At 45.4% G+C, this 24,475-nt stretch overlaps 1 protein-coding gene across 1 annotated transcript in view; it reads left to right on the top strand.

The window, feature by feature from the left end:
- The window catches only part of LOC139317561 (perilipin-3-like), a 43,838-nt gene that overhangs the window by 7,931 nt on the left and 11,432 nt on the right, over positions 1-24,475 (top strand). The window contains exons 3-7 of the mRNA XM_070944660.1: positions 15,924-15,994; positions 16,980-17,175; positions 17,986-18,068; positions 22,968-23,265; positions 24,051-24,250. Coding sequence (XP_070800761.1) covers positions 15,932-15,994; positions 16,980-17,175; positions 17,986-18,068; positions 22,968-23,265; positions 24,051-24,250 — 840 coding nt within the window. The 5' untranslated portion in view covers positions 15,924-15,931. The remainder of the gene's footprint in view (positions 1-15,923; positions 15,995-16,979; positions 17,176-17,985; positions 18,069-22,967; positions 23,266-24,050; positions 24,251-24,475) is intronic.

The raw sequence follows: 24,475 nt of genomic DNA, 5'->3' as shown, positions 1-24,475 counted from the left end.
TATGAGTTGGGTTTTGTTGTTATTAAAGCCGTCTCCAGTTATACCCAGGAGGAAGATTTCTGGAGATAGAACTATCTCCTGTCCTGTTATTTCACAAAGCCAATATCGAATTTTTGACCAGAACCTTTTGGTCTCTGGACAAGTCCACCATAGATGATATTAGTCCAATTTATATGCCGCCCTTCTCTGTAAACTCAGGGCGGCTTACAATGCATTATAGCAATAGCCTGCATACTTTCTTTTTTGTGTATATACCTGCTTATTAGGGCTTTCAGCCCCCCCTAAGTGGTGTTGTTCTATACAAAGTTGGCTTATTGCCCCCACAATCCGGGTCCTCAATTTACCTACCTCGAAAGGATGGAAGGCTGAGTCAGCCTTGAGCCTGGTGAGATTTGAACTCGTACTAATTGCAGGCAGCTGGCAGCTAAGTGCTAGCATTTAACAGCACTTAATCCGCTGCACCACCGAGGCTTTGCTTGTCAAGGTCGCAAAAGGGGATCATGAGGACATTGCAACCGTCATAGGTATGAATCAGTTGCCAAGGGTTTGAATTTTGATCGTGGGACCAAGGGTGGGGGCGGGGTATGCTACCACGGTCGTAAGTGTGAAAAACAGGGTGGATTTGATTTAAATCGAGTTGATTTAAATCACAATTTAAATCATTTAAATCACTAGTAAAAAGGCTTGATTTAAATCAACTCGATTTAAATCATAATTTTTAAAGAGCAACTGTCATCTCTGCTACTCCTTTGACCCACTGTTGACTCACCGATAGTCCCAGGGTTGCAGAATATACAGCCTCATGCTACATAACTAAGCTCCATTTCATGCTGAATAAACTCAATTATTTATGTATCTTAAATAGAAAACTATCTTACGATATTTTTACCCCAAAAGTTTTTTATTAAAATAAATTCGATAAAAATCAAAAAAATCCGATTTAAATCAAAAAAATCGGATTTTTTTTTTGATTTTTTTAAAAAAATCATTGATTTTTATCCACCCTGGTGAAAAATTATCTTAAGACGCTTTTTTCAGGGCTGTAGTAACTTTGAACGGTCTCTAAAGGAGGGCTTGTAAATCAAGGACTGCCTGGACACACTTCAAGATTATTATTATTTTTTTCCCCTCCAGAAATTAGCATTTCTTTTATATAGATCAGTGATGGTTAACCTTTTTGGTGCCGAGTGCCCAAAGCATGCACACGTGCAAATGCATGCACACATGCCTGAACCCCCAAAATGCAATGCAATCGCACGTCAGATGTGCACGGCCCCCCTGCATGCACTCTGGAACCCCTGCACCCCATTTTGGATCTTAGGTTGATGCAAGAGGCTTTCTAGCAGGGGTGAAATGCTCCCGGTTCGGACCGGATCGCCCGATCCGGTAGCGATGGAGGCGAGTGGTTCGGAGAACCGGTAGCAAAAATCCCAGCCCCCCCCCCTCCATTGCCCAGCTGAGCCGCGCAATCATCAGAGGCTTTTTTTTTTAATTTTTAAAAGCATTTTTTCTACAACCTCTTTGGCCGAAAAAGTGCTTTTAAAAGTAAAAAAAAAAAAGCCTCTGATGATCCTGCGACTCAGCTGGGATAATCAGAGGCTTTTTTTTAAAAAAAGAAAGCCTCTGCTGATCAGGCAAGTCAGCTGGGATTGTCAGAGTCTTTAAAAGCATTTTTTCTACAACCTCTTTGGCCGAAAAAGTGCTTTTAAAAGTAAAAAAAAAAAAAAAAGCCTCTGATGATCCTGCGGCTCAGCTGGGATCATCAGAGGCTTTTTTTTTTTAAAAAAAGAAAGCCTCTGCAGATCAGGCAAGTCAGCTGGGATCGTCAGAGGCTTTAAAAAAAAGCCTCTGCCGATCAGGCAAGTCAGCTGGGATTGTCAGAGGCTTTAAAACCATTTTTTTTACAACCTCTTCAGCCGAAGAGGTTATAGAAAAAAATGTTTTTAAAAGGAAAAAAAGCCTCTGCCGATCAGGCAAGTCAGCTGGGATCGTCAGAGGCTTTTAAAAAAGAAGAAAGAAAGCCTCTGCAGATCAGGCAAGTCAGCTGGGATCGTCAGAGGCTTTAAAAGTATTTTTTTTTGCAACCTCTTCAGCCGAAGAGGTTGTAGAAAAAATGGTTTTAAAAGTAAAAAAAAAAAAGTGGGCCATGCCCACTCAGTCATATTACCCCCACCACCACCAAGCCATGCCCACAGAACCAGTAGTAACAAATTTTACATTTCACCACTGCTTTCTAGGCCCAGAACAGAGCATGGTGCCCCCCACCCCAGCGCCCTATTTTGGGCCTGGAAAGTAGCCTGCACCAACCTTCAACACCCCCCGCCGTGCATGCCCCCTGCCCCCACCCATGCGCATTCGCCCCATCCCCCTTTGGCCGAAATCCAAAAACCAGCTGGCCGGTCGGAGGCGCGCACACATGCACTGTGGAGCTGAGCTGGGGTAACGACCGGCTTGCCCGCCGAGAGGGCTCTGGCTGCCACCGGTGGCACCCGTGCCATAGATTCACCATCGGGGATATAGATGCTAATAAGAAAGCTGTAGGCTTGGTGTGATTTTAATAAGAGTTTTTATTGGGCTTAAAAAATGGGAAGTCTTTACAGCTTCCTTCTCCCTTCTAGGATCTTTGGGTGCCAAAAAGTTCATAGAGAACTATCAATCAGAATAGAGCTGGAAAGGAGCCTGGATAGCTCAACAGACTAAAAGCACTGTTATTAACATTCAGCTGTCTGCCATTATTGCAAGTTCGAATCTCCCCAGGCTCAAGGTTGACTCAGCCTTCCATCCTTTCTAAGGTAGGTAAATTGAGGACCCAGTTTGTGGGGGCAATAAGCTGACTTTGTATAAAATATACAAAAGTATGAAGGCTATTGCTTAACGCATTGTAAGCCGCCCTGAGTCTCCGGAGAAGGGCGGCATATAAATCTAATTTTAAAAAAAGGGGGGGGCCTTGGAGGTCTTCTAGTCCAGCCCCCTGTTCAAGCAGGAGACCCTCTACCATTCCAGACAAACCTCCAGTGAAGAAGCACCCACAACGTCTGGATGCAAGGAGTTCCTCTGGTTAATTATCCTCACTGTTCGGAAGTTTCTCTTTAATTCCAGGTTGCTTCTCTCCTTGATTAGATTCCATTTTTTCTTGTCCTGCTCTCTGAAGCTATGGAAAGTAAATTGCTCCCTGTTGTGGTCCGCCAGCAGCTTGCAGAGCTGGCAGCGGAGTCGCACAGCGACGAGGCTGAGGAAGAACATGGGCCAGTCCTGGAGGCTGGGGAAGGCCCCGATGAGGGCTCTGCGTCGGAGGCAGAGATGGGGCCAGGGCCATCGGGGAGTGAGATGCGGACTCCGGAGCCTCCAGAAGCTGACAGCAGAGAGGCAGAGGAACAGGAGGAGCCTGTTCCTAATGCACGCATGAGAAGAGCTGCCAGAAGGCAAGAGCAGCTCAAGCAAAGAGGACAACTCGGGAGTAAGGCCAAGAGATGATTGGCCCTTCCCATAAGGCTTAAAACAGACCAGCAACGGCGTTTGGGCTTTGCCGGAAAACAACGTTGGTAGCTTCGTCTTCTTCTTCGTCTACGTCTTGTATTTATTTTTGTATCTGTGACTTCTGAACGTTTGCCAAGAAAGGCCTTTGGCAGTTTGCCTAACTGGACCAAGGTTTGCGATAGGACTGAGGAATTTGTGTTGGGAGGAATTTGCTTTAATTTAGTTGAACGACGCTGGGAATGAAATAATTCTCAGCTGTTCGAATAAAGTTTGTTTTTTTCACGGACTGATTTTCCTACTACTTACTTGGGCCTGGGTCACAACACCCCCCTCCTCTTTGTGGCAGCCCCTCAAATACTGGAACACTGCTATCATGTTGCCCTGAGTCCTTCTTTTCATTAAACTAGACATACCCAGTTCCTGCAGCCATTCTTTGTATGTTTTAGCCTCCATTCCCCTAATCACCTTTGCTGCTCTTCTCTGCTCTCTTTCTGGAGTCTCCACATCTTTTTTGTATTGTGATCAGAACTCAGAATTGGCTCAGAGTAACAGCTGGAAGGGACCTGGAGATCTTCTAATCCAACCTCCCGTTGATAATAATAATAATAATAATAATAATAATAATAATAATAATAATAATAATAATAATAATAATAATAATAATTTTATTTCTATACCGCCCTTCTCCCGAAGGACTCAGGGCGGTGTACAGCCTATTTAAAAACACAGACAAAACAATGATATAAAATTTAAAATAATTAAATAAGTGGCTCAAATTTAAAACCCCAATAAATTTAAATACCCCAATTTAAAACTATTGTGTTGATAGTCCGGCCTGGCGGAACAACAGGGTCTTCAATGTGCAGCGAAACACCCGGAGGTCGGAGATCTTACGTATTTCCGGGGGCAGTTCGTTCCACAGGGCTGGGGCTCCCACAGAGAAGGCCCTCCCCCTGGGCGTCGCCAGCCGACATAGCTTGGCAGATGGCACCCTGAGGAGACCCTCTCTGTGGGAACGAACTGGTCGGTGGGAGGCTATTGGTGGCAGAAGACGGTCTCGGAGGTACCCGGGTCCTATGCCATGGAGCGCTTTAAAGGTGGTAACCAACACCTTGAATCGCACCCGGAAGACCACCGGGAGCCAGTGCAGCTCGCGCAGGAGGGGTGTCACATGGGCATAACGGGTTGCGCCCATAACCACCCGCGCGGCCGCATTCTGGACCAGCTGGAGCCTCCGAGTGCTCTTCAAGGGGAGCCCCATGTAGAGAGCATTACAATAGTCCAACCGGGAAGTAACAAGGGCATGAGTGACCGTGCGCAGACCGTGATGCAGGAGACCCAATACAATATGAGACAAGCGGCTGTCCAGTCTCTTCTTAAAAACCTCCAGTGATGGAGCAACCACAACTTCTGGTGGCAAGCAGTTCCACCGGTTAATTGTTCTATCAGGAAAGGTAATTCTTCCTTAGTTCTAGGTTGCTTCTCTCCTTGCTTAGTTTCCATCCATTGCTTCTTGTCCTGCCTTCAGGTGCTTTGGAGAATAGGTTGACCCTCCCCTCTTCTTTGTGGCAGCCTCTCAAATGCTGGAAGACTGCTATCATGTCTCCCCCAGTATTTCTTTTCTCTAGACTGGCCAAACCCAAATCCTGCAACCGTTCTTCATATATTTTATTCTCCAGGCCTTTAATCATCTTAGTTGCTCTTCTTTGCACTTTTCCCAAAGTCTCAACATCTTTTTTTTGTAAGGTGAGGAATAGATTGGTGGCTGATCAGGGTGGATTTGATTTAAATCATGATTTAAATCACTAGTAAAAAGGCTTGATTTAAATCAACTTGATTTAAATCATAATTTTTTTAAAGTTTTTTATTAAAATAAATTCGATAAAAAGCAAAAAAATCCGATTTAAATAAAAAAAATCTGATTTTTTTTGATTTTTTAAAAATTTATCCACCCTGTGGCTGATAAAACTGAGGATTTGGAGCGTGTTGGAGTTCACAACTCCTGACCCTGTTGATTTTTGAGGAATGGGATGATGGAAGGATACTAATGTAGTCCTCGACTTCCGACCACAATTGAGACTAGAATTTTTGTTGCTGGGCAAAGCGGCTGTTAAGTGAACCAAGTGTCATTTTGCGACCTTTATTTCACATGGTGGGTAAGTGAGAAACAGTGTAGTTGTTAAATGAATCGTATAGTCCTTAAGCGAAGCTGGTTTCCCCCATTGACTTGGCTCATCAGAAGCCAGCCGGGAAAGTCACAAATGTGAACTCATGACCCCAAGGATGCTGCCCCCATGGTGAATATGTGCTGATTGCCAAGCGCCCAAATTCTGATCACGTGACCATGGAGATGTGGCGAGTGTCATAAGTGCGAGGACTGTTTGTATAGCAGTTGATTCGGCGCCGTTGTGACTTCCAACTGTCCCTAAGTGAATGGTTGCAAGCTGAGGATTACCTGCAAAATTAAAATAAATTTGCTGTCTGAAGTGGTGTAGGGTTTCCTGCCTAAGCAGGGGGTTAGACTAGAAGGCCTCCGAGATCCCTTCCGACCTATTCTGTTCTGTTCTGTCCTGTCCTGTCCTGTCCTGTCCTGTACTATGTCTACATGGAAAGAAGGAAGGAAGGAAGCAGTGGGGTACCACAAGATTCCGTCTTGAGCTCTGTATTCTTCAATACCTTCATAAACGATTTAGATGAGGGAATAGAAGAAGAATTTACCAAATTTGCAGATCATACTAAGCTGGCAGGAAGAACCAACACTCCAGAAGATAGGCTCAAGATCCAGATGGATCTTGACAGACTGGGTCCTATCTAACAAAATGAAAATTCAATTTGGAGAAAAGTAAAGTCTTACACTTAGGCAAGAAAAACCAAAAGTACACATATAGACTGGGTGAAACCAGGCTTAATAGCAGTGACTGTGAGAGGGATCTTGGAGTCTTAGTGGACAACCAGTTAAATATGAGCTAGTCGTGTGTGGCGGCAGCCAAATAAAGCCAGTGCAATCCTAAATTGCATTAACAGAGGGATACCATCAAGATCAAGGGAGGTACTAATACCCCTCTATAAAGCCTTAGTAAGACCACACCTAGAATACTGCATCCAGTTTTGGTCACCACACTAAAAAAAGAGGTTGAGACTCTAGAAAAAGTGCAGAGAAGAGCAACCAGGATGATGAGGGGACTGGAGGCTAAAATGTACGATGAACGGTTACAGGGCATGGCTAGTCTAGTGAAGAGAAGGACCAGGGGAGACAGGATAGCAATTATTCCAATATTTGAGGGGCTGCCACAGAGAGGAAGGGGGTCAAGCTATTTTCCAAAGCATCCGAAGGCCAGACAAGGAATAATGGATGGAAACTGATACAGGAGAGATTCAACCTAGAAATGAGAAATTTTCTGACAGTGAGAACAATCAACCCATGGAACAGAAGTTGCCTTCAGATGTTGTAGGAGCTTCATCACCGGAGGCTTTCAAGAAGAGACTGGGCTCAATCTGTCAGAAATGGTGTAGGGTCTCCTGCTTGGATTTGATGACCTACAAATCTGTTAATATTCTGTTAATATTCTGTTAATAACATTTTCTCAGCTTCCTCTTTGGGGACGAAAACGCTTCTCAGGATTAAATTTGTGGGAATATCGTTGATCGGCTTGAAACATTTAATGCCAAAAGAGAAACATTATTTTCTGAACTGTGGCTCCTGGCCAAATTAAAATGACCTTGGCTAGTCTTTCAGCCCAGAACTATAATACCATAAAATGGATCTGCCTTGCCCTTCTAACAATGTTGGTTTCTGCTTTTCAGTCTGGAGCTTATTAAAAAAAAACAAAAAACAGTTTGGCTTCCCTACTACTGTCAACACCTTTTCCTGTGAAATGGACCTGCAAGGCCCTAAATTTCCACAGATAGGTAAGATGGGGGTTGGCTTAGAAGGCCTCCAGAGTTCCTTCCGATTCTGTTATTCTGCTCCTTCAAACAACCTGTGCAAATTCAGCATTTTGTTTAGTTCCTTATTTAATGCAGACTACAGAATAACAAGAGTTGGGACCTTGGAGGTCTTCTAGTCCAACCCCCTGCTCAGGCAGGAAACCCTATACCTGTGATGGCGAACCTATGGCACGCGTGCCACAGGCGGCACGCAGAGCCATGTCGCCTGGCACGCCAGCTCAGCTCCAGCCAGCTGATTTTCAGGCCTTCCGGGCCCACCAGAAGTAGGGAAACAGGCTGTTTCCTGCCTCTGGAGGGCCTCTGAGGGGGTGGGGAAGGCTGTTTTCGCCCTCCCCAGATGCATAGAGAGGCTCTGGAGCCAGGTGAGAAAGAAAAACGGGCCTACCGGGCCATCACGTGCCAGCAGCTGGGGGGAAGGGGGGGGGTCGTGCACACATGCGCAGGGCAGGGCGTATAGAATTATGGGTGTGGGCACCCCCAACCCCAACCCCTTCCTGGCACGTGATGGCAAAAAGGTTAGCCATCACTGCCCTATACTATTTCAGACAAATGGTTGTCCAATCTCTTTTTAAAAGCTTCCAGTGTTGGAACATTCACAACTTCTGGTGGCAAGTTGTTCCACTGATTAATTGTTCTAACAGTCAGGAAATTTCTCCTTAGTTCTAGGTTGCTTCTCTCCTTGATTAGTTTCAATCTGTTAATTCTTGTCCTGCCCTCAGGTGCTTTGGAGAATAGCTTGACTCCCTCTTCTTTGGGGCATCCCCTGAGATATTGGAAGACTGCTATCATGTCTCCCCTACTCCTTCTTTTCATTAAACTAGACATGCCCAATTCCTGCAACCCTTCTTGGTATGTTTTAGCCTCCAGTCCCCTCATCATCTTTGTTGCTCTTCTCTGCCCTCTTTCTAGAGTCTCAACATCTTTTTTTAGATCGTGGCGACCAAAACCGGATGCCGTATTCCAAGTGTGGCCTTAACAAGGTTTTGTAAAGTGGTACTAACACTTCATGTGATCTTGATTCTATCTCTCTGTTAATGCAACCTAGGATTGTGTTGGCTTTTTTGGCAGCTGCCGCACACGGCTGGCTCACATTTTAAGTGGTTGTCCACTAGGACTGCAAGATCCCTCTCAGATTACTATAGGTTACTACTATTGATCCATGTACTACTTATGGGCGCAGGAATTCTGTGTAGGTCCATTTCAAGGACATCTGATCATCAGCTGTTCATTGGCATCCTTAGCACTATTTCTAAAGAACGACATTCTAGAACGGAAGTCCTTGGCTTATGACCATAATTGAGCCCGGAACTGTGATCATAAGTGGTCGTACGTCGACCTGTTTTTAATATCAGAGTTGCATTTCGCGTACTGATAATCTGTGTATATTTTACAAAGCTGAAAGGCGAGATGTAGGAAGCAATCAGGTAAAGCTAAAGGTTCCCCTTGCACATATGTGTTAGTCGTTCCCGACTCTAGAGGGTGGTGCTCATCTCCATTTCAAAGCCGAAGAGCCAGCGGTGTCCGAAGACGTCTCCGTGGTCATGTGGCCGCATGACTCAATGCCAAAGGCGCACGGAACGCTGTTGCCTTCCCACCATAGGTGGTCCCTATTTATCTATTTGCATTTTTTTTTAGTGCTTTCGAACTGCTAGGTTGGCAGAAGCTGGGACAAGTCACGGGAGCTCACCCCGTTACGTGGCACCAGGGATTCGAACCGCTGAACTGCCGACCTTTCGATCGACAAGCTCAGCGTCTTAGCCACTGAGCCACAATCACATTGTTTTTAATCCCTTCTGATTGAAAACCTAGATGATTGGGCTTGTGCCAGTTTGCCTAATATGGGGTACGAGCCCCGTTGCACCAAATAAGGAGCTAATTCTGCAGTGGTCTTGTATGAACACGTTGTACCCAGGGATTGTATTTCTGTGTGAGTCGCCGCAGGGTGACATTCCTGGCACGAGCATGAAAGAACGATAACCATTCCAAAGTGAGTAAGATCTTTTTTGTGCCCCTGGCAAGCAGCCCAGTGGGACAGAAGTTAACTTTCTGAGCATATTTGCCTGGCACATCAAGAGCCTTGGTACTACAGTGGTTTAAAGCACCCTGTTATTAACACAGCTGCCTGCAATTTACTGCTGGTTCGAATCTCTCCAAGGCTCAAGGTTGACTCAGCCTTCCATCCTTTCTAAGGTAGGTTAAATGAGGACCCAGTTTGTGGGGGCAATAAGCTGATTTTGTATAAATATACAAAAGTATGAAGGCTATTGCTTAACGCACTGTAAGCCGCCCTGAGTCTCCGGAGAAGGGCGGCATATAAATCAAATTAAAAAAAAAAAAGGCAAATTCCTTGCCCATTCTCTCCCCCCCCCCCCCCCGACGGTTGAGTTCTCAGATTATGCCCTACAAAAATGCGATTTGCTAGCCTGAGGAGACCTTGAGGGCCAACCCAGCTTCCTTTTAGCTTCTTGTGATGTCGTTTCCATTTTTCAGCTAGGTCAGTGATCGCTAAGCTTTTTGCCGTCGCGTGCCAAAAGCTGAGGGAGGGTGGGGGGGAGGGGCACGCCCACACCCATAATTCAATGCGCCCCACCCCCCTGCACATGCGTGCATGACCCCCCGTGCTCCCCCCCCCCCCCCCGCTTGTGGCACGTGATGGCACAGTGGGCCCAGTAGGCCCGTTTTTTCGCCTTCCCAAGGCTCCGGAGGCTTTCTAAGAGCCTGGGGAGGACGAAAATGGCCTTCCCTACCCCCTGGAGGCCTTCCGGAGGCCGGAAAAACGGGCCATTTCCCGACTTCCAGTGGGCCCGGAAGGCCCGAAAACCAGCTGGCGCTCATGCGCATGCGTGCTGGAGTTGAGCTAGGGCAACGCTCGCATGCCCACCGATATGGCTCCACGTGCCACCTGTGGCACGCGTGCCATAGGTTCGCCATCACGGAGCTGGGTCATGAGGACTAGAAACAAGGAAGCATTGCAAAAGACCAGCATTTTTAAAAAAAAAAAAAAAAAACACCTCAGGAAAAACTGTTCTTGAGTTTTGCCCCATTTTACGAACTTTCTTGCCACCGTTGTTAAGCGAATCACTGCAGTCATTAAGTGAGTAACGTGGTTGTTAAGTGAATCCGGCTTCCCTGTTGACTTTGCTCGTCAGAAGGTCGCAACGGGGGATCACGGGGACCGTCATAAATATGAGTCAGTTGCCTCTGAATTTTGATCTCGTGACCACAGGGATGCCGCAGTGGTCCGAAGTGTGGAAAAACGGTTGTAAGTCACTTTTTTCAGTGCCGTTTGTAACATTGAATGGCCACTAAATGAATGGTTATAAATCGAGGACTAACTATTAGTTCCTTCTGATTCCCTTCTGCTGTGCATCATCGATTTTCCTGTTTTAGTCTTCTTTTATTTGTTTGTTTGTTTGTTTGTTTGTTTGTTTAAATTTCTATACCGCCCTTCTCCAATATAGGACTCAGGGCGGTGAACAGCCAAAGTAAAAACAAGACATACAAAATCTAAAAACTGTTTAAAATAATTAAATATTCTGGCCGTAATTAAAAAATTCCAATTTAAAATCAGTTTAAAATTTAGCTCAAGCCAGCCCAGCTAGCTGAAATAAATGGGTTTTCAGGGCCCGACGAAAAATCCGGAGGTCTGTTTTTGTACGTATCTCTGGGGGGAGGTTGTTCCAGAGGGTGGGCGCCGCCACAGAGAAGGCTCTCCCCCTGGGGGTCGCCAGCCGACATTGTCTGGCGGACGGCACCCTGAGGAGGCCCACTCTGTGTGAGTGTACTGGCCGGTGGGAGGCTATTGGTGGCAGAAGGCGGTCTCGTAAATACCCCGGCCCTAAGCCATGGAGCGCTTTAAAGGTGGTCACCAACACCTTGAAGCGCACCCGGAAGACCACCGGGAGCCAGTGCAGCTCGCGCAGGAGAGGTGTCACATGGGAGCGCCTCGTCGCCCCCATAATCCCCCGCACGGCCGCGTTCTGGACCAGATGGAGCCTCCGGGTGCACCCCAGGGGGAGCCCCATGTAGAGAGCGTTGCAGTAGTCCAGGCGGGAAGTGACGAGTGCCTGAGTGACTGTGCGTAGGGAGTCCCGATCTAGAAAGGGGCGCAACTGGCGTATCAGGCGAACCTGATAAAAAGCTCCCCTGGCCACAGCCGTCAGATGTTTAATTGTTAGGAGAGAGAGAACTGGACACGGAACCACTGATTGGTTCAAAATTGGGAAAGGAGTCCGTCAAGGCTGTATACTGTCGCCCTGCCTATTTAACTTATATGCCGAGTACATCATGAGAAAAGCGGAGCTAGATGAATCAAAAGTTGGAATTAAGAATGCCGGGAGAAATATCCACAGCCTCAGATATGCAGATGATACCACTCTAATGGCAGAAAGCGAAGAGGAACTAAAGAGCCTTTTGATGCGGGTGAAGAAGGAGAGTGCAAAAGTTGGCTTGAAACTCAACATTAAGAAAACTAAGATCATGGCATCCGGCCCGCTCTATTCCTGACAAATAGATGGGGAAGAAATGGAGGCAGTGACAGATTTTATTTTCCTGGGCTCCAAGGTCACTGCAGATGGGGACTGCAGCCAAGAAATTAAAAGACGCTTGCTCCTGGGGAGGAAAGCTATGGCAAAGCTAGACAGCATCCTAAAAAGCAGAGACATCACCCTGCCAACCAGGGTGGATTTGATTTAAATCGAGTTGATTTAAATCACAATTTAAATCACTAGTAAAAAGGCTTGATTTAAATCAACTCGATTTAAATCATAATTTCTAAAGAGCAACTGTCATCTCTGCTACTCCTTTGACCCGCTGTTGACTCACCGATAGTCCCAGGGTTGCAGAGTATACAGCCTTGTGCTACATAACTAAGCTCCATTTCATGCTGAATAAACTAAATTATTTATGTATCTTAAATAGAAAACTATCTTACGATAGATTTTTACCCCAAAAGTTTTTTATTAAAATAAATTCGATAAAAATCAAAAAAATCCGATTTAAATTAAAAAAATCTGATTTTTTTGATTTTTTAAAAAAAAATCATTGATTTTTATCCACCCTGCTGCCAACAAAAGTGCGTATAGTCAAGGCGATGGATTTCCCGGTTGCAATGGATGGCTGTAAAAGTTGGACCATAAGGAAGACTGAGCGCCAAAGAATTGAGGCCTTTGAATGATGATGCTGGAGAAGACTCCTGCGAGATCCCTTGGACTGCAAGGTGATCCAACCGGTCAGTCCTAGAGGAGATCAACCCTGACTGCTCTTTAGAAGACCAGATCCTGAAGAGGAAACTCAAATACTTTGGCCACCTAATAAGAAGGAAGGACTCCCTGGAGAAGAGCCTGATGCTGGGAACGATGGAGGCCAAAAGAAGAAGGGGATGGCAGAGAAGGAGGTGGCTGGATGGAGTCACTGAAGCAGTCGGCATGAGCTTAAATGGACTCCAGAGGATGGTAGAGGGCAGGAAGGCCTGGAGGAACGTTGTCCATGGGGTCGCAATGGGTCGGACACGACTTCGCAACTAACAACAACAAGATGTTTAACTGATCACATAATTCTAAGGAATTCCTGGTGTTGACTCTACAACCGAGAGAAATGTTAAAGGCAGCCTTTCTCAAACATGGCGGCTTGAAGGTAGGTGGACTTCAACTCCCAGAATTCTCCATCTAGCAGGTTTGCCTGAAGCATTCTGGGAATTGAAGTTCACCCTTCTGAAAGTGGCCAAGTTTGGAAAACACCATATTAAGGAATGAGTTCAAGAGTCTTCCGTCAATGGTTGAAATGAGCTTATATTGTAGGAATGAGACAATGGGGCATTGTGCTTTTAATATAAAACGTGGACAAGATACTGGGCAGACTAAGCGCGGCCACATGTTTATTGGACCCGTGTCCCTCCTGGCTGGTGCTGGCCTCTCGGGAGGTTACACGAGGATGGCTCCAGGGGATTATAAATGCTTCCTTGAGAGAGGGTGTCTTCCCTGCCGTCTTGAAGGAGGCGGTGGTGAGGCCTCTCCTCAAGAAGCCTTCCCTGGACCCAGCAGTGTTGGCTAATTACCGTCCAGTCTTCAACCTTCGCTTCGTTGCGAAGGTTGTTCAGAGTGTGGTAGCGCGACAGCTTCCTCAGTACTTGGATGAATCGGCTTATCTAGATCCGTTCCAGTCGGGCTTCAGGCCTGGATACAGCACGGAAACGGCATTGGTCGCATTGGTAGATGATCTCTGGAGGGCCCGGGACAGGGGTTGCTCCTCTATCCTGGTCCTATTAGACCTCTCAGCAGCTTTTGATACCATCGACCATGGTATCATGCTGCACCGGTTGGAAGAGTTAGGGGTGGGGGGCACCGTGTTGCGGTGGTTCTCCTCCTTTCTCTCTGATCGGTCGCAGTCTGTGTTGACAGGGGGGCAGAGGTCGACCCCGAGGCCCCTTGTATGTGGGGTGCCACAGGGGTCGGTTCTCTCACCCCTTCTGTTCAACATTTATGTGAAGCCGCTAGGTGAGATCATCCGTGGTTTTGGGGTGAAGTATCATCAGTATGCTGATGATACTCAGCTATACATCTCCACCCCGGACCACCCCAATGATGCCCTTAAAGTGATGTCCCAGTGCCTGGAGGCTGTACGGATCTGGATGGGGAGGAACAGACTCAGGCTCAACCCATCCAAGACCGAGTGGCTGTGGTTTCCGACGTCCCGATATAGTCAGTTGGTGCCATCACTGACTATTGGGGATGAGTCATTGCCCCCTACGGAGAGGGTTCGCAATTTAGGCGTCCTCTTGGACTCATGGCTGTCTTTAGAAGAACACTTGACGGCTGTGGCCGGGAGGTCTTTTTATCAGGTTCGCCTGATTCGCCAGTTGCGTCCCTTTCTGGATCGGGACTCGTTAAAAACGGTCACTCATGCCCTCGTCACTTCACGCCTGGACTATTGTAATGCTCTCTACATGGGGCTCCCCTTGAGGAGCACCCGGAGGCTCCAGCTGGTCCAGAATGCGGCCGCGCGGGTAGTTATGGGAGCAGCATGGCGCTCCCATGTGGCTCCCCTCCTGCGCGAGCTGCACTGGCTCCCTGTGGTCTTCCGGGTGCGCTTCAAGGTCTTAGTTACCACCTTTAGAGCGCTCCATGGCTTAGGACCGGGGTACTTACGAGACCGCCTTCTGCCACCAATAGCCTCTCACCGCCCAGTACGCTCCCATAGAGAGGGGCTTCTCAGGGTGCCGTCAGCCAAACAATGTCGACTGGCGGCCCCCAGGGGGAGAGCCTTTTCTGTGAGGGCACCCACCATCTGGAACGAGCTCCCCCCAGAGATACAGAAGATTCCGGATCTGCGCACTTTCCGCCGTGCCCTCAAAACATTCCTGTTTCAGCAGGCCGGCCTGGCCTAACTTTCCCTTTATATTGCTTTTTGATTTTATTTTAAACTGGGATGTCTTGAATTATCTAGGACCAGAATGTTTAGTATATTTTAATTGGTTTTTTATTATTAACGTTTGTATTACATGTATTTTTATCGTTCGCTGTTCACCGCCCTGAGTCCCTTAGGAATAGGGCGGTATATAAATTTAATAAATCAATAAATATGCCATATTTAAGGTCATTGTAAGGGACTGAGCGTGCTTAGTAAGTAATATTTTCATTGGAATTTTTTTATATGGATATATTTCTTCGCCTCCTCCCTCCCCCTCCTTCTCCTCTTCCTCTTCTCCTCCTCCTTCTCTCCTCCTTTCTCCTCCTTCCCCTTCTTCCCCTCCTTCTCCCTCTTCCTCTTCTCCTTCTCCTCCCCTCCTCCTCCACCTTCCCCTGCTTTTCCTCCTTCTCCTTTTCTCCCCTCCCTCCCTTTCTTCCCCTCCTCCTCTTTCTCTTTTCCTTCTCATCCTCCTCCCCTCCTCCTCCTCCACCTTCCTCCGCTTCTCCTCCTCCTCCTCTTCTCCTTTTTTTAAAAAAAAAATGATTTATATGCCGCCCTTCTCCGGAGACTCAGGGCGGCTTACAATGCGTTAAGCAATAACCTTCATCCTTTTGTATATTTCTACAAAGTCAACTTATTGCCCCCCACAATCTGGGTCCTCATTTTACCTACCTTAGAAAGGATGGAAGGCTGAGTCAACCTTGAGCCTGGTGATATTTGAACTTGCAGTAATTGCAGACAGCTGGTGTTAATCACAATGCTTTCAGTCTGCTGAGCCACCAGGCCCCTTCTTTCTCCTCCCTCCCCTTCTTCCCCTCCTTTTCCCTCTTCTTCTCTTTTTCTCCTCCTTTTCATTCTCATCCCTCCCCATCCTTCTGCTCTTCCTCCTCCTTCTCCTCCTCCGTCTTTAGATTATGGCTGTCCTATATCTTTGTAGATTTCACCGATAACATTTTAAAAATGAATAAGAAATAAAATACCATAGCATCCCTCCAGTTATCCTTTACCGGCCCATCCCCTAATTTTAAACCCTCTAAAAAAACCGGGCACCTTCTTGTAACTCCCCCCCCCCCCCCAATTCTGTTTTTCAGCGTCACCCATGTCGTCGGAAGAAAAAGTGGGGAACCACCTGGTTCCTGATGGCCAACCTTTGGAGCAGCAGGTAAATTTTCTAGGCCTAGATTTTTCCCTTCATTCCTAAACCCTGATGGTTTTTAAGCCGGATTTGCTGAATAAGCCGTCATCGGTCAGGTTACGGCGATGGTGTGGAAACCACAGCAGTTGTGTCCACATCACATCCTAGAGCAGGGCTCTCCAACCTTGGCAACTTTAAGCAGGGGTGGGATTCTGCCAGTTCAGGCGAACCGGATGTTAATTTTAATCTGGTTCGGCGAACCGGTTGTTCCAAGGACTGGCTGACCCTGCCCACTCCACCCCTCCCAGGAGTCTCCACGCTGCTCGTTTTGGATGCTAGGTAAGTGCAGGGCACGCACGGAGGCTCTGGGAGGGTGAAAAACTGGCGTACTGGATATCTGGAAATGGGCCCATTTCTGGCCTCTGGAGGGCCTCCGGAGCCCAGGTGAGGCTGTTTTCACCCTCCTGGAGGCTCCAGGAAAGCCTCTGGAGCCTGGGGAGGGCGAAAAATGGGCCTACTGGAAGTCCAGAAACGGCCCCATCTCCGGAGCACAGGGGAGGCTGTTTTTGCCCTCCTAGAGGCTCCAGAAAAGCCTCTGGTGCCTGGGGAGGGTGAAAAACAGGCCTACTGGAAGTCCGGAAACAAGCCTATTCCCGGCCTCCAGAAGGCACGCGAAGCGAACCGGTTTGTTACAACCGGTGAATCCCACCACTGACTTTAAGACTTGTGGACTTCAACTCCCAGAGTGTCCATATCACATCCAAGAGCAACCTTTGCTGACTGAGGAACTCTGGGAGTTGAAGTGCACAAGTCTTAAAAGTGGCCAAGGTTGGAGACCTTGAGAGTCCTAGAGAACCCAACCGGCCATTTGATAACTTGGGGTCTAGTTGCGAAGTTTTGAGGTCTGGTCGGCAACTGGCGGCCGCCAAGCCTTGATCCTCCTTCCGATTCAAGGCCGCCGGGATCGACAGCCAATTTGCACTGGATTCAACCAGGAATTCTTTCCTTGCAGAACGTGATGGATCGGGTGGCCAGCCTCCCCTTGGTGAGCTCAACCTGCCACCTGGTTTCCTCGGCCTACACCTCCACCAAGGAGACGAGTCCCTACTTGAAGTCCGTCTGCGATGTGGCCGAGAAAGGAGTGAAGACCCTCACGGCAGCTGCCCTGTGCGGTGCCCAACCTCTGGTCACCAGGCTGGAGCCTCAGAGTGAGTAAGAGCCTTGGTACTACAGTGGTTTAAAGCACCCTGTTATTAACACAGCTGCCTGCAATTTACTGCTGGTTCGAATCTCTCCAAGGCTCAAGGTTGACTCAGCCTTCCATCCTTTCTAAGGTAGGTTAAATGAGGACCCAGTTTGTGGGGGCAATAAGCTGACTTTGTATAAATATACAAAAGTATGAAGGCTATTGCTTAACGCACTGTAAGCCGCCCTGAGTCTCCGGAGAAGGGCGGCATATAAATCAAATTAAAAAAAAAAAAAAAAAAAAAAAAGAAGGCCGGAGCAATGTTTTGGGGAGGTGGTTGGGGAGTAGATGGGCTCCAAAGTTGGGCACTGAAATGGGCACCCAAATAGTTCAAGAGATGTGCAATAAAGGTTCATTCCTGAGAAAATCTTGGCAAGTTTAAGTTGTGTGGACTTCAGCTCCCAGAATTCCCCAGCCAGGATGCTGGCTATGGAATTCTGGGAGTTGAAGTCCCTAGATGCTGGCTATGGAATTCTGGGAGCTGAAGTCCACAGATGCTGGCTGAGGAATTCTGGGAGTTGAAATCCTCAGATGCTGGCTGTGAAATTCTGGGAGTTGAAGTCCCTAGATACTGGCTATGGAGTTCTGGGAGCTGAAGTCCTCAGGTGCTGGCTATGGAATTCTGGGAGTTGAAATCCCCGATGCTGGCTGGGGAATTCTGGGTGTCCCAAGTCCACGCATCTGAAAATTGTCAAGATTTAGAAACACTTCTTAGATCAGTAACGGGGATTGTATGAACCTAGCTGAGCCATTCTTCTGTCTCTCTTCCCAGTTGCAACAGCCAGTATGTACGCATGCAAAGGACTGGATAAACTGGAAGAGAAGCTACCTATCCTGCAGCAGCCGTCTGATAAGGTGAGGGGCCCTTTGCCACAGGCATTCTGATTTCATGACCAATCTGCTTTGGCTTGAATCATGTCGCAGAGTCAGCCTGCCACCTCGGCAACTGATTGATCTCTGGGGGGTCTCCCATCCGTCCTGGAGAAACGCAAGATGGCAGGCAGACCCAGGATCTTTACAGGGAGTGGATCCCTGAGGCAGCTCTACTTTGGACCAAGCTAGCAGGTTGGGGGAACCCACTTTCCTGAGTTCAGAGAAGTTTCAGGGTTTTTGCATCTGGTTAGTCTTGGATTCAAGGATTTCTGTATATACCTCATTTTGGGGTAAAATGTTGAAGCGAAACCACTTCCAGCCAAGTAGAGGCAGCCTTTGGCCTACGACCACAATTGAGCCCCAAATTTCTGTTCTTAAGTGAGTTCTGCCCAGAGGTGAAATCGAGCAGGTTCTGGAGAACCGGTAGCAGAAATTTTGAGTAGTTCAGAGAACCAGCAAATACCACCTCTGGCTGGCCCCAGAGTGGGATGGGAATGAAGATTTTGCAATATCCTTCCCCCAGGAGTGGGGAGGGAATGGGGATTTTGCAGTATCCTTCCCCTGCCACGCCCACCAAGCCACGCCCACAGAACCGGTAGTAAAAAAAATTAGATTTCACCACTGGTTCTGCCCCATTTTACGACCTTTCTTGCCACCGTTGTTAAACAAGTCACTGCAGGCGATAAGTTAGTCACCCGGTCGTTAAATGAATCCGGCTTCCCCATTTTGACTTCGCTTGTCATAAGGTCGCAAAAGGGGATCACTGACCCCAAGAAACTGCCACCGTCATAAATATGAGGCAATGGCCAAGCGTCTGAATTTCAATGACGCGACCACGGAGATGCTGGAACTGTTTGTCAAATGGTCACACACAGGGTGGATTGGATTTAAATCGAGTTGATTTAAATCCACAATTTAAATCGTGATTTAAATCACTAGGAAAAAGGCTTGATTTAAATCAACTTGATTTAAATCATAATTTTTAAAGAGCAACTGTCATCTCTGCTACTCCTTTGACCCGCTGTTGACTCACCGATAGTTCCAGTGTTGCAGAATATACAGCCTCATGCTACATAACTAAGCTCCATTTCATGCTGAATAAACTCAATTATTTATGTATCTTAAATAGAAAACTATCTTACGATAAATTTTTACCCCAAAAGTTTTTTATTAAAATAAATTCGATAAAAATCAAAAAAATCCAATTTAAATCAAAAAAATCTGATTTTTTTTTAATTTTTTTAAAAAAATCATTGATTTTTATCCAACCTGGTCACACATCACTTTTTCTCTGCTGTTGTGAACGGTCACTAAACAAATAGTTCTAAATAAACACTACATGTATTTTTTTTCTCTTTCCCCTCCTCCTCCTCTTCATCTCCCTTACTTTAAAATGGATATTTATCCCCTTATTTAGATGCATTCTCTGGATTCCTTCACTGATTTATTTAGAGAAAATTTATTCAGGACTTGGCTATTTTCTACAGGTGTGCACCAATTTAAAAAAAAAAAACAAAAAACCTGGATCCAATTATCCCAGAAACAGTCCAGGTTTTTTTAATTTTAATTTTTATCATTATTATTTATTTTATTTTTTTTGCAAAAAGGGGAGGTTAAGGAGTTGCTTCGCAGGATTGCAAGCTGTCGCAATGAACATTCTAAGAAAGCATTCTGATTTTGAATGAGAATCCACCTTTCCTGGAAGTTAGCTTGAAACGAAATATTGTGATATTTTAAAGGCTTGTTTCAACATCGGCAGCTGTGGCAGGAAAGGTTTGGACCTGCCTTGTATGATCTTGCAAATCTAGCGGAAGATTTAATTCATGGAGCAAGTTCAGCAGAAACCCAAAACAAGCAAAAAGAAACATTAGAGAAGATGGATTGAGTGATTTTGGGGACCATCAAGTCAACATTGACTTTTTAACAACCATATTCAGGTCGTCCTCGACTTTAGCGAGTTGAAAACTTCTGTTGCTTAACAAGAGAGTTTGGAATGGAATGGAATGGAATGGAGTAAAGTAAAATAGAATAGAGTAGAGTGGAATGGAATGGAATGGAATGGAATGGAATGGAATGGAATGGAATGGAATGGAATGGAATAGAATAGAATAGAATAGAATAGAATAGAATAGAATAGAGGATATGGAATAGAACAGAACAGAACAGAACAGAACAGAACAGAATAGAATAGAATAGAATAGAATAGAATAGAATAGAATAATAGAGGATATGAAATGGAATAGAATAGAACAGAACAGAATAGAATACAATTTTTTATTGGCCAAGTGTGATTGGACACACAAGGAATTTGTCTTGGTGCATACACTCTCGGTATACATAAAAAGAAAAGATACATTCGTCAAGAATCATAAGGTACAACACTTAATGATAGTCTTAGGGTACAAATAAGCAATCAGGAAACAATATCAATATAAATCGTAAGGATACAACCAACAAAGTTACAGTCATGCAGTCATGACTGAGTGAGTTTTGCCCCGTCTTACAACGTTTCTTGCCACACGTTGTTAAGAGAATCAAGTGCCGTTGTTAAGTTAGTCACATGGTCGTTAAGTGAATCTGGCTTCCCCATGGACTTTGCTTGTCAGAAGGTTGCGAAAGGGGATTGCGTGACCCCGGGACACTGCGACTGTCATAAATATGAGTCAATGGCCAAGCGTCTCAAATTTCGATCATGTGACCATAAGAATGCTGAAATGGTCATCAGTGTGAAAAATGGTCCTAAGTTGCTTTTTTCAGTGCCGTTGTGACTTTGAACAGTCACTAAACGAACTGTGGTAAGCCAAGGACTGCCTACATACTTAAACCCAGCGAAATCTTGGGAACCAGGCTACAGCATTGCAATAGGATAGGATAGGAATTAGAATTAATTAGAATTAGAATTAATTAGAATTAGAATTGTTGGAAGGGACCTTGGAGGTCTTCTAGTCCAGTGGTTCCCAACCTTTTTATCGCCGCAGACCAATCAGCCTTTGATAATTTTACCGTGGCCCGCTGAGCGTGCGCAGGGGTGGGGGCTTTGGGCCACACGTGCGTACCTGTGCGGGGCTCTCTTCCCTGGAGCCTTTGCGCACGGCCCAGGAGCTTTTGCGCACGGCCCAGGAGCTTTTGCGCATGGCCCAGGAGCCTTTGCGCTGCAGCGTTCATGTCCCCCGGCCGCTGCGCGGCCCGGTGCCAGGTACTCCACGGCCCGGCACCGGTCCGCGGACCGGGGGTTGGGGACCACTGTTCTAGTCCAACCCCCTGCTCAGGCAGGAAACCCTATACTATTTCAGACAAATGGTTGTCCTATCTCCATGGCTTAGGACCTGGTTATTTACGGGACCGCCTGCTACCACCAATAGCCTCCCACCGACCAGTACGCTCCCATAGAGAGGGGCTCCTCCGGGTGCCGTCGGCCAAACAATGTCGACTGGCGGCCCCCAGGGGGAGAGCCTTCTCTGTGGGGGCACCTACTATCTGGAACAAGCTCCCCCCGGAGATACGGAGGATCCCGGATCTGCATACCTTCCGTCGCGCGCTCAAGACGTTTTTATTTCATCAAGCTGGCCTGACCTAAGTTTTTCCCCTTTTTAAATGGAAATTTTAAATTTGGTTTTAAATTATTGGGGTTTTAAATTTATTCAGCCAAATTATTTAATTTGTTTTATTCTATTTTAAATTTTGTATTTATATGTTTTATTCTATGGCTGAACACCGCCCTGAGTCCTTCGGGAGTAGGGCGGTATACAAATTCAATAAAATAAAATAAAATAAAATAAAATAAAATAAAAATAAAATAAAATAAAATAAAATAAAATAAAATAAAATAAAATAAAATAATAAAATAAAATAAAATAAAATAAAATAAAATAAAATAAAATAAAATAAAATAAAATAAAATAAAATAAAATAAAATAAAATAAAATAAAATAAAATAAAATATAAAATAATAAAATAAAATAATAAAATAAAATAAAATAAAATAATAAAATAAAATAAAATAAAATAAAATAAAATAAAATAAAATAAAATAATAAAATAATAAAATAATAAAATAAAATATAATAAAATAATAAAATAATAAAATAATAAAATAAAATAATAAAATAAAATAATAAAATAAAATAAAATAATAAAACAAAATAAAATAAAATAATAAAATAATAAAATAAAATAAAATAAAATAATAAAATAAAATAATAAAATAAAATAATAAAATAATAAAATAAAATAATAAAATAAAATAAAATAAAATAAAATAAAATAAAATAAAATAAAATAAAATAAAATAAAATAAATCTCTTCTTAAAAGCTTCCAGTGTTGGAGCATTCACAACTTCTGGTGGCAAGTTGTTCCACTGGTTAATTGTTCTAACAGTCAGGAAATTTCTCCTTAGTTCTAAGTTGCTTCTCTCCTTGATGAGCTTCCATCCATGGCTTCTTGTCCTGCCCTCAGAGACTTTGGAGAATAGCTTGACTCCCTCTTCTTTGTGGAAGCCCCTCAAATATTGGAACACTGCTATCATGATGCCCCTAGTCCTTCTTTTCATCAGACTAGACATACCCAGTTCCTGCAACCGTTCTTCGTATGTTTTAGCCTCCAGTCCCCTAATCATCTTTGTTGCTCTTCTCTGCACTCTTTCTAGAGTCTCCACATCTTTTTTACACCGTGGCGACCAAAACTGGATGCATTATTCCACGTGTGGCCTTACCAAGGCCTTATAAAGTGGTATTAACACTTCATGTGATTCTCTCCCTCTGTTGATGCAGCCTAGAACTGTGTTGGCTTTTTTGGCAGCCGCTGCACGCGGCTGGCTCCCATTTAAATGATTCATCCACTAGGACTCCAAGGTCCCTCTCACTGTTCATCTCCCTTCCCAGGTGGTAGCAGACACCAAGGAATTGTTGTCCAACAAAGTCACCGGAGCCCGAGATGCCGTTTCCAGCACCGTCAACGGGGCGAAGGAAGCCATGTCCTGTGGCGTGAGTGGGATGGTGGACATAGCCAAGGGAGCCGTCCAGGGCAGCGTGGAGATGACCTACTCTGTCGTGGCAGGGGGTGTGAACAGCGTTATGGGCTCCAGAGTGGGCGAGATGATCGCTGCCGGTATGGATACTATGCTGGGCAAGTCCGAAGAATTGGTGGATTATTACCTCCCCATGACAGATCAAGAGCTCGGTGGGTGCTAATTTCTAATTAAGCAGCTTGCCCTAATCCAGAGGTTGTCAGGTGGTCCTCGATTTACGACCACAACTGAGCCCCAAAATTTCGGTTACTAAGTGAGAGAAGTGAGTTTTGCCCTATTTTGTGACCTGGCACTCTAACTACTGTGCCACCAGAGCTCTTGCGACAAAGGTGGGGGAAAGAGAAATGATAGATAGATATTGTAGACAGAAGATAGAGAGATTAGGTAGGTAGATATGGATGGATGGATGGTTGGATGGATGGATGGATGGATGGATAGAGATAGATAGAGATAGGCAGAAAAATAGATAGAAAAATGGATGAATGGACAGACAGATGGTGGATGGATAGATAGATGATAGAGGAAGGATGGTGGATAGATAGAGATAGACAGAAAAGTAGATAGAAGAATAGATGAATGGACGGATGGACGGACAGATGGTGGATGGATAGAAAGAGATAGAGGATAGCAATAGCACTTAAGACTTATATACCGCTTCACAGTGCTTTACAGCTCCTCTCTAAGCAGTTTACAGAGTCGGCCTCAGGCGGAAGGCTGAGTCATCCTTGAGCCAGTGAAGATCGAATGCCTGGCAGTCGGCAGAATTAGACTGCAATACTGCATCCTAAACCCTGCATCACCGGAGCTCGTTAAGCGTACCTTTTCAAGGTCCGTTGTAATTTCGAACGGTCGCTAAGGGACCAGTCGTAAGTCGAGGACTACCTGTACTTCTACTTTGAACCTCCCAGCTATGAGGTGTCGTCTTTTTTTCTTCCAGCTGAACTGGCCACCTCCATGGAGGGCTTCGAAATTGCCACGGTGGAGCAGCAGAAGCAGCAGAAAAGCTATTTTGTGCGACTGGGGTCCTTGTCCGGCAAACTTCGCCAGCGCGTCTTCCCGCATTTCCTGGCTAAGTTGAAAGACGCCAGAGACGGCGCCCAAGATGCCCTGGGCCAGCTCCACCAGACCTTAGTACTGGTAAGCGAAACTTACTTTCAACAGCTTTTCTCCAGAGGTTGTGGGCGATTCATCACTGGAGGTTTTTAACAGGGTGGATAAAAATCATTGATTTTTTTTAAAAAAATCAAAAAAATCAGATTTTTTTAAATTTAAATCGGATTTTTTTTATTTAAATCGGATTTTTTTGATTTTTATTGAATTTTAATAAAAAAAACTTTTGGGATAAAAATCTATCATAAGATA

The sequence above is a fragment of the Pituophis catenifer genome, unplaced genomic scaffold, assembly GCF_029215685.1.
Source record: "Pituophis catenifer annectens isolate HBS135680 unplaced genomic scaffold, rPitCat1.0.hap2 SCAF_1, whole genome shotgun sequence".
Classification (NCBI taxonomy): domain Eukaryota; kingdom Metazoa; phylum Chordata; class Lepidosauria; order Squamata; family Colubridae; genus Pituophis; species Pituophis catenifer.
This window is presented reverse-complemented; position numbering and strand designations above follow the sequence as displayed.